At 49.5% G+C, this 12,072-nt stretch overlaps 1 protein-coding gene across 12 annotated transcripts in view; it reads right to left on the minus strand.

Annotated features, from left to right (window-relative positions):
- The window catches only part of ANK1 (ankyrin 1), a 187,178-nt gene that overhangs the window by 109,819 nt on the left and 65,287 nt on the right, over positions 1-12,072 (minus strand). Inside the window, exon 1 of one of the 12 annotated variants that reach the window (XM_077931052.1) lies at positions 3,150-3,241. The exons of the other annotated variants lie outside the window; for them this stretch is intronic. Coding sequence (XP_077787178.1) covers positions 3,150-3,188 — 39 coding nt within the window. The 5' untranslated portion in view covers positions 3,189-3,241. Of the gene's footprint in view, positions 1-3,149; positions 3,242-12,072 lie in introns of those variants that run through there. 12 annotated transcript variants of the gene reach the window in all.

Here is a 12,072-nt window from a genome sequence, read left to right on the forward strand (position 1 = left end):
ATGAGGTTTGGCTATCCTGCAGCCCTCCAGATGTTGCTAGACTACAACTTCCAATTCCTTGACCAGTGGCCAAGCTAGATGGGGCTGATCGGAGTTTGAGTCCAGCAACATTTAGAAGGCCACAGGGCAGCTCCCCATAATCCACACTGGCTGGCAGCAGTTTTCCGGGGTTTCAGAGAAGAATCTTCCCCAGCCTGGCCTGGAGATGCCGGGGTTGTATCAGGGACCTTCTGCAGGCCAATCTGATGCTCTGCTACTGAGCTCCATTCCTTCTCCTAAGAAGGGAAGGAACTCTGTCTAAATCCTTGGAGAGATGCAGCCATTCAGAATAGACAACACTGGACCAAATCAATGGCAGCCAGTCTGTTGCCCTCCAGCAGTTCCTGGACTCCCATCATCCTTGACCATGGGCTTCTGCCTGAGGCTGATGGGAGCTGGAGTTCAGCAACATCTGGGGAACATCATGTCTTGCTATCCCTGCAGCACATGGACAAATAGAGGGACCGGCTTCCCATATTCCTAAAAAGCGACGACCTATAAGGCCAGCAGAAGGCATTTGGGTGCATGTGGCAGAAAATCCAAATGGCAGCCTCACCACTGCCAATTAGCATTTGGCACAAACCAATCCAGCCTCTTTGGGTCATTCATAAAATGGCCCTTTCATGTTCCAGAATGACGTGTCCAGATCCCTTCCCTCCTCTGTTTTATTCCACTGGTACCTGGTCAACCACTATTACTATTTTGAGTATTTAGAAGAAATGGTGCTAGCCTGCGGACCAGGGGTAGGGAACCTTTTGCAGCCAAAGGGCCACATTCTCTTCCAGGCAATCTTCTGGAGGCCACATGCCAGTGTTGGGCAAGCCAGAGGCAAACATGGGTACAGCAACAAATTAAAACATTACTTTTGTACAGTAGGATAGCTTATACACCCCTCCCCCACCCCACCCCCTTTGAGGCAAGCCAGAGTTGACAACAAGCAATCCAGGAGGGTGAGAAGCAAGGCCTGAGGATGGTGTGGCCTGGGAAGAGATCTGGTCTGAAGAAGGTCCCCAGGAGTCTGAAGGGGCACAGGACTTCCCTGGTATCTGAGGTTCTCCGTCCTGATGCACACCCTTCCAGCACAGAAATACAGGCAGTTGCCATATACAAAGTCAGACAGTCAGTCAATCTAGCTCCGTATTGGCTACACTGACTGGCAGGGACTCTCTAAAGCTTCAGACAGTCTCTCCTAGCTTTCCCTGGAGATGCCAGGGATTGAACCAGGGACCTTCTGCATGCAAAGCAGATGCTCTACCTCTGAGCTATAGCCCTTAGTTTCTCCCCACCACCACACGTGCGCATCAAAATCGTCTCTTTCAGCTTCAGCTGCTCTTTTCGAAGTGCAGGAGGGTCCTCTGCAAATCAGGTGGGAGGGATGGAGGGAGGGTGCTCGGGTAGTGAGTGATCCTTGGGCCATTATAAGTACCCAAGAGAAGGCCTCTGATGCCAGCATCTGTGAGATTCTGGCAGGTGTGCCACCCTGATATTGTTCTGGCATCACGAAGCCCCACAATGGCAAATGTGGGAGAAGGCCTTCTGCAAGTGAACGGTCTACCTCTTACAGGCCTATGGGATGCATCCATCTCCGGGGGCCTCAGACATTTTGGCTGGCCTCGACTGAAGCCACTGCTTGTGGGTCAACGATGACCACTCCATCCTGCTCTTCATCCAAGTCCTCTGGCACCTGCAAAGGACTCAGGAGAAGACAGCAACCAGGCTCTCCCTTCGCTTCAGATTCTTTCAGAAGTGGCAGGAATCTCTCCAGCTGCTTCCGAGTATCTCCAAAGGCTGTGGCGTAAAGAGAAAGGCGGAGGTGTGGGGAGAGAGAGCTTGGTCCCACCCGCACCTCTCAGAGTATGCTAGAGCCCTTGGCGGAAGGCAGTCTCTGGCCCTAGGAGGAGGAGCATCCCAATTTCCCTTTATTTCACTAGTTTTTCCAGCTCCAAGTTCTCCGCATTTCTGCATCAGTTTGCAATTTTTAAAAAAAGATTCTTCATGAAAATTCATCAGCATTTTAATATATATATATTACTGTTACACAATTTGTATATACCACTTTGTATATATGCATCATATGCATAATTGTATGCAATTTTGTCTAACAAAATTTGCAAACAAATTTTTCTACCACAATGCATTTTTTGTATATTAGTCTTACTAATATATGCATTTACATGCACACTTTCACGTATGTAAGTATGCATCGTGGTACACATTATTTGTCTGGGGAACTGCATTGCAAACTGCCGAAGTGTGTGTTTTGGTTTGTGATTTGTTTCAGGAAGCTGAAGTTTCCATGTAAATCACACACCTCTCCTGCCCCCAAGTTCTCTGCAATGCACAGAGGAGGGGGTGTCCCTCACTTTGCGCTGGGCAACCACAGGGGTAGGATGGCTTGCAGTTCAGCCATCTGAAGGCAAACACACAGATTGCATGCCATTGCTCAGGCTTACTGGAGCAGCTGCAACCCAGGAACACTGGCCCTTCCATGCAGAGTAGTGAGTGTGGCCCCACAAAGGGTGACTGCGAGAGAGAGAGAGAGAGAGAGAGATGGTGGAAAGAGGACCAGGGGAAAGCTCACTAAACGTGGACAGAGGAGTACATCAGTTTGCTTGTTTTCCCCGTGCAGAAATGGATTTAGGAGCTTGTCTAAGACAAGTCGCCCATCTCACTCAAGAGGCCCTTCTGCTTGCTCAGTTTTTTATCTGCTGGAGGACAAGACTCTGCAGCTGCCACCACCCTCTGGCCTGAACTTTACATGTTGTCCTAAGGTCCAAACAACTAGGCAGAGCCAAAAGGGAATTTCTCACTCCAGAGGCCTGTAAGGCAACTCAGAAATGGGGAAAGGGTGGCTTGGTATGTCAGCTGGGGGGGGGGGGAGAGATGGACTCTCCCCTTCTGTGTGAGCTTTCCCCTGCCCTCGAGAGACACATAAATAAGTACATGTGAAGCAACATGCAAACTGAACTTTGAGGGCTGAAATGCTACCCCACCTCCACCCCCCAGTTCTGACAGGCAGGCAATTTCCAGAGCAAGAGAAGCGGGGGGGGGGGGGTGAAAGCAGAGGGACAGGAGGCTTTGTGCGAAGGAAAAGCACATTTTATACTCACAGCACTGCCTGGCCCAGACTTCCCTTGCCGTGCTGCCATAGCCCAGCGCTTGAGCCGAAACCTGAGCCCAGCTTCAATCTCTCCCTCTCTCGCTCTTCCTCCCTTAGCTATTCCCCACCTTTGGGTGAGCCGGAAAGTTGCGTTGCATCCTGTCTAAAAATATAGGCTGCCTTCCTCCTGCCTCTGTGGCCGCTGCAGGGTGAGCCAGATGCTAATGGAAGATGTTCCGCTTCTCCTTCTTCTTCTTGCCATCATTATGTCAGGCAGGGATATTTAATAGCTGCCTGCCTCTCAGCAACAAGCGGCTGCTGGCTGCCAACCCATTGGCGGCAGGGGGGGGGGGTGTCAGCAGAGATGCAGGTGCCAGGGCCTCAGGGGGAATGCCGGTCAGCAGGCAGGGGAATCACTGGGTGGCAAGCTTGCCACAAGCAAAACAGAGCCAGGCCAAGGCATTCTGGTGCCTAAAGCAGGGGCAGGCAGGGGCTCAGCTCTTGTCCAGGGGAGATTCTCCTGCACAAACAGGGATGGGCAAACTCGGTCAATTTTGGCTTCTCCCAACTCCTTTTCCCGATTTCTTCAGTGTAGCTCCCCACATTTACACATCAGTTTTTGATCCATTTATTCTTTAAGCTTCTGCTTAGAGTTTTTCCTAATGTACACATTTTTGCAAGCATTCCCCGCCTAATATAATGTGTTTTTAATGTCCTTAAAATATGCATTTGTAGGCAATACTCCCCCCACCCCCAAGCACTACTGGGTCAAGTTGGTACTAACTTATACAGCTCAAGACTAGGTTACTTGAGATTTATTTATTTTTTTAAAGAAATTTTATTAGATTTTCAATCATAAAGACAAACAGAGGAATAGAACAAACAAAAAGAAAAAAAAGAAACATACAGAAAACAGAACAAGTATAATTTCATTTCCCTTTTTTTCTTAACCTTACTTTCCTGACCTCCTCATACCTTCCCTTACTGTATTCCAATTTCTATTAATATTTTCAGCAAATCCCCTCCTTTAGCTTTATTTAAGTCTTCAAATTTCTTCCCTTTTTCTTAATCGTTACAGCTGACAACCACTTAATTTCAAAATCAATATCATTCAGCATTCAGTAATTTTACAGTATTTCTTAAGGTATTCTTTAAATTTCTTCCAGTCTTCTCTCGCCGTCTCTCTCCCCTGGTCTCGAATTCTTTCAGTCATTTCTGCCAGTGCCATATAGTCTATTACCTTCATCTGCCATTCTTCCAGAGTGGGTAAATCTTGTGTCTTCCAATACTTCGCAAAGTAGGTTACTTGAGATTTATCCCTTTTATCCCCAGTAGATCACTGTGGTCTGAGAAAAAGCTTCTCCTGCAAGTTCCGAAGATCCCACAAGCGGTTATTCTGCAGTAACTCAGAGCAGGGCTTTTAGTGTTGCTGCTCATGTTCTGTGGAACAGCATTCCTGTCCAGATGTGACAGGAACCCACAAACTGCACTTTCCAGCTGAAGACGTTTTTCTTCCAACAGACTGTCTCACCTTGACTCTCTGCCACAGCTGTCAGCTCTGTACTGTTTTTAAGTTTATCTGCCATTATTTCCTGTGCTGTTTTAAACTGTTTTGGGGCTGATTTTATTGTATTTTTACCTTGCCATGAAATGTATGTACAAGGAGATAACAACAACACTTGCCTGCGAGTGCTCCTGTTGGAGAACAGCCTTTACCAAAGGTGTCGTGGGCTTCAGACGCTCGAACTCAGGACGCAAGGGAGAAACGTGCTAAGAGGAAGGCACACTTGGCAAACCCTCACTGTGATCAACTCCTACCCAGAAACCTATGTCCCCACTGTGAAAGGACATGTGGATCCAGAATTGGCCTCCACAGTCACGTAGGGACTCATTGTTAAAACCGTGTTTATGGAAGACAATCTTACATGGCTATGAGGGATCACGAAAGAAAGAAAGAAAGAAAGAAAGAAAGAAAGAAAGAAAGAAAGAAAGAAAGAAAGAAAGAAAGGTTTTTAATTTAACTGCCATTATTTCCTGTGCTGTTTTAAACTGCTTTGGGGCTGATTTTATTGTATTTTGTACATTGGCATGAAATGTATGTACAAGGAGATAATCATCATCATCATCTTTGTATGCATTGTATGCTCCTTTCCTCCAAGCTCCAGGTGGCACACATGTTTCTCGCATTCCCTTGTTTTCTCCTCACAACAGCCCTGTGAGGTAGGTTAGTCTGAGAGGCAGTGAATGGCCCAGGGACATCCAGTGAGCACGACTGGAGGAGGAGGGATTTGGCCAAGAATCGCCCACAAACTAGCCCAATGCTCAAATCTCACCACTATGCCACATGGGCTTTCTCGCTGTCTCTGTTCCTCTCCACTACACAGGCTCGGCAAACTCTTGCATCGTTGGGGTCCAGAAGAGTATTTTGGAGAGGAGGGACCGCAAGCAGAAACTTCCAGACAGAGTCTGTAGAACTGGGATGGCGCTTGCTCCATTATTCCACAGACCTGGGGCTTGCAGTGTGGAAAGGGAAGCCACCCAGAGGTTGGTGGGCCGCCACAACACCGATCCCCCTTGACCCCTGGCTATGCTGACTGGGGCTGCGGGGAGGGGGATCCCAGCATCACCTGGTGGCATGACAGCTGCTGCCCCTGCCGTGTGGGGTGCTTGTGTGCACACAGACATGCGCATCAACATCCCAGGCATGTAGGTGAAGAACCTCGTAAGGGGAAGAGCCCACATCACAATTCCAGAGCATGTTGCAGCCTGGCAAAAAGCACAGGAAAGGACAGGCAGCAGGGCCAGTGTGCTCTGGGAGAAAGGGTGTGGCCAGAGCTGGAGAGGGAGGCCCAGTTGCCCTATTCCGTCTGCAGAGCTGAGGTTCCCCATCTGTCTCAGTCCAGGGTCTGTTCCAGTCTAAGCTGGAGATGCAAGGGCATGTTAAGGAAGAGGCTCCCCTCCGTGCAAATGACCTTGCTATGGCCTTTAGTGATGGACTCTGCAAGGAGAGGCCACTCCAGGGATCCAGTAATGGAGGCAATTTGGCATCTGGATCTCTGGACTGCACTGCAGGATTTAGAAAACAACACTCTCTGGGCTTGCATCAGTGCCAACCTTGACTTTTAAAGCGGGATTTTAAAAAAGGGCCCGTGGGTGGCAAAGGTGCTGGGGGAGCCTGGAGAAAGCCGGAGGGTTCAGGGTAGAGACCCAGCATTACCCGCCACAGCATGCCAGCATTTGTCAACCTGGTGCACCGCAACTCCCACCAGCTCCTTTATGGGGTCCAAAACTCCTGCAGGTGCTGGGTGGGCAAAGGCTGCCTTAAGGCTTGTTCCTTCAGCAGACCAGCAGCAGGGCTTGTAGCACAGAGGCAGCAGCCTTCTAAACTCACTTCAAGTGAAAGCAGGCACCACAAGTGAAATATCAAGCAAGGGGAGGCAGATATGGGCTGCAGACTGGAAATCTGACGGGGGATGACAGCGTTCCTCACCCTGGTCCTCCCCACCCTGATGGCCTGAACTATGTTTTAGATCAAGGGGAGGAAAGAACAAAACACATAAAGAATCAGGGCTTCCAAGTCACCCTTTAAGTAACCCCAGCTGCATCCCAAGGTCCTTGGAATGGAACAGCAATAAAATAAAATAAAATAAAATAATAAAATAAAATAAATAAAATAAAATAAAATAAAATAAAATAAAATAAAAACCACAACACCTCTGTGCATCAAATGCTGCAAAGTGCAATGGACATAGCAGGGCAGCTCAGGCTGCTTTCCCAGACAGATGCCATCACCCAGCAGTTCCACCCAACTCCACATAATTCTGCACTGGACTGATAAGGAAAGGTTCTAGAGAATTCCACCTTTCATGAAGCAGACAAATTTATCAGCTACAAGACGTCTGGTGCTGTACTCAGCATGTGTGTCAACTCGCCGTTTTTTGGACTGCAGCAAAGAGCAGGTGCTCAGCACAGACCCATGGAGTTCAAAGGCCAGAAACTCCAAAGAGGCATCTGGCTGGATGCTGGGCAAGACGGCTGCATCCAGAAGGGCTCTTCTTAAGTTCTTTACCCCAAGCTCTTCTGAATGGTGCCTGGTGCAAAAGACATACACCCAGAATGAAAGAATCCTGAGCCCCAAATTGTGGTTTGAGTAACCAGAAGCTGAGATCACAGCCCTACTGTACAAAAATCCAGTCTAAAGTAAAGCTAGAAGTCAGAACAACCCACTTCCAGAGCAAAGCCAACTCCTGCCGCCTTTTCTGGCGAAATGCACAGCTTCTCATGCGTGTCCCATCAGGAAGTTGCCTGACTCCTAACTTAGCCCACCCAAGAGCAGAGGACAGTGTCTTATTCAGAGTCAGACCATTTCCCCACTGAGCTCAGTACTGCCTACACTGGCTGGCAGTGGCTCTCCAGGTTTTACGCAGGGAGTCTTTTGCAGCTGGACCAGGAGATGCGGAGACTAAACCTGCTGGGACCTTCTGCATGCAAAGCAGATGCTCCCCCTGAGCTAAGGCTCTTCCAGCCTCAATGCCGCTCTCTGCTCACAGACAATTAGCCCATGGAATCTAGCCTGGAACCAGCCGCTCAGAAGTGCATCCTGATGTGGGCTCTTATGTCTTAGCACCAAGCGATCTTCCTCAAACCAAGAAAACTCAACACTTCCACCTAATGGCAAAATGGCGCCTCTACAGTCAAGACCCCTCAAGCACCAGTGTGGCTTGGCGCATTGCTAAGTGTCATCTCATCCCTGGCCAAGATTTCACGGCTGCCTGCTCTGCAGGTCTTTTCCTTGAGTCTCGTGCTGTTCTTTCCCCCTCGCCCCAGCTTCCAAAATCGGAATTACTCCACAAGTATCCATCAGTTGCTGCTGTTTTATTTCTTGCCAGCAGAATTAAGAAATGAACCTGATGTTAGATTAGACACGGGCATTTGACTGAAGATCCCTCTAATGCACTTAGCCATTTTCACAAAGCAGGAGAAGCAAACGTAAAGAGAGAGACAGGAAAACAGGAGGATAGATCCCTGGTGGAGACCCTGCCCCAAGGACCTTATAGTTTAAAGCAAGAAGGAACAGCAACAAGGGATGAATGCAAGCAGAGGCAGCCAAGCATACTTAGGTTTTTGTTAATCTTCAAAGCCATAATGGGAATTGTTCATTAACTCCTCATGGCTATGAACTGCTAAAGCTGCCTGAAACTGAATCCGACCCTGGGACCCTCCAGCCTCCACCAACATGGTGCCCTAAGGATGCTTTGGGTGACAAGTCCTATCAGCGCCAACCAGCAGGGACTTCCTGGCCCACAGCTCAGACTCTCAGTCAGCAGTTCTGTGTGCACTTGCCCGGGAGTAAGCCCCACTGAACACAGGGAGATAGTTGGAAATACAACAGCAGGGACTGTTCAGTTTGTGTGACTTATGGGGTTAATTCTGTTGCTGGTGTGGCTGGAAGCAGACTTTGACTGGCTGGAGATTTTAGTCTGTTGGGAGTTAGCAGTTTCTCCCTGGATTATGTCTGCTTTATTCCAGCTACTTTGCTAACAGAGACTAATGTCTGGAGACACATGCCTAGGATTGCAGCATTTGCTACTACATTGCATCCACTCTATACAGTGGTACCTCAGGTTAAGAACTTAACTCATTCCGGAGGTCTGTTCTTAACCTGAAACTGTTCTTAACCTGAAGCACCACTTTAGCTAATAGGGCCTCCCGCTGCTGCCGCGTCGCTGCTGCGCGATTTCTGTTCTCATTCTGAAGCAAAATTCTTAACCCGAGGTACTATTTCTGGGTTAGCAGAGTCTGTAACCTGAAGCGTCTGTAACCTGAAGCGTCTGTAACCCAAGGTACCACTGTAGTTAATAACAGTCTTATGTAAACTGCTTGGTGACATCCACCTGAAAAGCAGTATTTAAATATGGTAAATAAATAATAACAAATCACACCAAGCAGGGGAGGGACATTTAGGAACACAGGAGGAGGCTGTCTTATACTGGATCAGACCACTGGTCTATCTAGCTCAGTATTGTCTGAGCAGCAGTGCTTCTTTTAGGCAGGTGACACTCTGAGCCCCACCTGGAGATGCCAGGGACTGATCCTGGGACCTTCTGAATGGAAGGCAGAGGCTCTGCTGCTGAGATAGGGCCAGGGCTATTTATCCAGAAAAAGAGGTGCCAGAACTCACCAGGAACACCTCCCTTGATGGCGCCCACCAGAGAGGGGCTGGAACCTCTAGCGAGTTCTAGGCTCGTGACTCTAGTGAGCCCTGGATATAGCCCTTCCCTGGCAGTGTGATTCTTTTCCTGGAGGGCGTCAACGGCTGTTATTGCTTTGCCCCATCTCCACTGCTGGAGGCAGAATGCCTCTGGGCACCAGTTGCTGGGAATCACAAGCAGGGAAAGGCCCTGCCTGCCTCGCCCTCCATAAAGGAGTCTAACCCTCCTTGAAAGCCATCCACGTGGATGGCCATCATCCTCAGCTTGGCTGGATCAGCCCAATGGTCCATCTAGTGCAGCATCCTCTTCTCAGAATGGCCAGCCAGATGCCCAGGGAAAGTCCCAAAGGGCTTTCCCCACATGTGCTCAGAGGCAGATCACGTTCAACAGGAGAGAGAGAGAGAAGCCACCATGGCTGGAAGCCACTGCCATCCTTCATTAAAAGAATGCATGTGTCTACCGATTGCCACAGGCAACACACACATGCATGCACACACAGCTAAAAACGTGTGTGCGAGAGACTGTCACACATGACGTTCTACATCAGTCTCGTCCCCTGCAGATGTTTTGGATGAGCGGAAGCTGTAGTCCAAAACATCAGGAGGACCCAAGGCTGGTGAATGCTTGCCTGTTTCCTGCACAGACGAGCCTCTTGTGTTGGCTTTGCAATAGGTGAAGTGCCTCTTGTTTCCAACAAAGCTGAAAGAGAGCAGCCAGCAGAGCTTTCTCCCAACCTCCTGGCTTCCTCTCTGCCATCCCCTCTGCCAGCTGAAACCTTCATAGAGCTCCCTCTGACCAACCATCTTGATCTCCCACTTTTAGCAAATTTGATGGTGGGAAAGACGAGTTTTGAACGAGCCAGGCAGCTACTGGCAAGGAGGCCTGTTTCCAGAAACACAAAACTCCTTTGCTGCAATTTGATGCAAATGCTGAAGCTGCTCGGGCAGCAAAGTGGGGGGAACTTAGCTTTAGAAAGAGCCAGCCTCCGAGAGTAAGGCTCCGTCACAGCTGGGGTCACTGAGGACAGTCTCACTGTGGTGCATCCAAGGATGGGCCCTGACCGCCTGCCCCAGGGGCTGGCACCAAAGTCACAGCCACCGTTCTGTGCGCAGGAGCACACTTGTGAGGCCCCTCAGACGGACTGGATGAGCTGGTGCAGAGGCTCAGAATGTTCCGTTGCTCACAGAATCTAGCAGCTTGCAGTCCAACTTTTGTGAGGCAAGGGAAAGTGGTCCGTTTGGCTGGGAATTAAAACCTCACACAATGGGAAGCTGAGGAACTAGGGAGAAGTCTCAGAATGTAGGGAAGCTAAGGAGTGTGAGTGAAGAGTCTGAGAGGAAGTACACAGAGCAGGAAGAACTGGAAAAGAGAAGCCTGAAGGGAGGGTGGTTGGAAGACGGGGGAAAGAGCCCCAAAGCAAGAAAACCAAAGAAGAAACCTCACAGCACAAACTCAGGAAGGAGCTTTAATTTATTTATTGCCTTTTTACCCCACCTTTTCTCCACAGAGTTCAATGTGTCTTGTGTCTTCATCCCCACATTTTATCCCTCACAACAATCACATGAGGAAGGCGAGGCTGAGAAAGTGTGACTGGCCCAAGGCCCCCTTCTGAATTTCAGGTGGCTGAGGGAGGATTCGAATCTTGGTCTCTCAGGTCCTAGTCCAACACTCTGACCCAGCCTTTCTCAACCTTAGGTTCCCAGACATTGTTGGACTACAACTCCCATGATCCACAGCCAGCAGCGGCAGCAATCAGGGGTGATGTGAGTGCTAGTCCAACAACATCTGGGAACGGAAGGCTGAGCAAGGCTCCTCTAACTGCTCCACAAGACAGGCTTCTTAGGCCCTGGTTGGGGCAGGGGGCGTCTTAAGAGACAAGGCACTTCAAGGAAGTTGGGGCAAAGCAGGCAAGTCAGGGAACTGAAGAAAGGAGTAACCAAAGGGAAAGGAGGGGTGGGGGGAGGTGTCTGCGGAATCTGTGCATCGGGCCCAGGGAAAGGAGGGGCTCTGAATAATTAGCAGGAAATATGTAGGCAAGGGAAGAAGGGGAAGAAGGGGAAGAAGGGGAAGAAGAAGAAGAAGAAGAAGAAGAAGAAGAAGAAGAAGAAGAAGAAGAAGAAGAAGAAGAAGAAGAGTGCCAGTCCAAAACATCTGGAAAGTACAAGGTTAGAGAAGGCTGGTAACGTTAATCAGTCTTCAGCACCATGCTGGAGCCGCCCTCACACCCAAAAGCTCCTAGAACTTTGATAAGGAGTTCTTGCTCATTAATCTCTGAGCAGCAAACCTGACATGGGGGGCACTTTCCAAATAGCAAGGTAAGGAGATGCTCCAGAAGGCCACAGCAACCTGGGCCAGTAGCCGGATCCCAGAAAATGGGGGCCCTCCTGCAGGAGGTAAGGCAGCCATGGCTCTCCCTGCCTTTGCCCCCAGTCAGCCTAGTCATCCAACCCTCCTCTCCACGCTTCAGGCATAAACCGGGAGACAGGATGGGCTACAAGGGGAGGCAGGGGGCAGGCAGCACAGAGGAACAGTATTGGAACATAGCAAGGTGCCTTTTATGAGTCAGACCCTTCATCCATCGAGCTCTATAGTGCCTGCACTGACTGGCAGCAGCTCTCTGGGGTTTCAAGCAGGGTTCTCTCTGAGCCCTACCTGGAGATGCTGCTGGGGATTCAACCTGGGGCCTTCAGCAGGTACTGCAAGCGCTCAGATTTGGTGTGA

Source organism: Podarcis muralis, chromosome 7, assembly GCF_964188315.1.
Source record: "Podarcis muralis chromosome 7, rPodMur119.hap1.1, whole genome shotgun sequence".
Lineage (NCBI taxonomy): Eukaryota > Metazoa > Chordata > Lepidosauria > Squamata > Lacertidae > Podarcis > Podarcis muralis.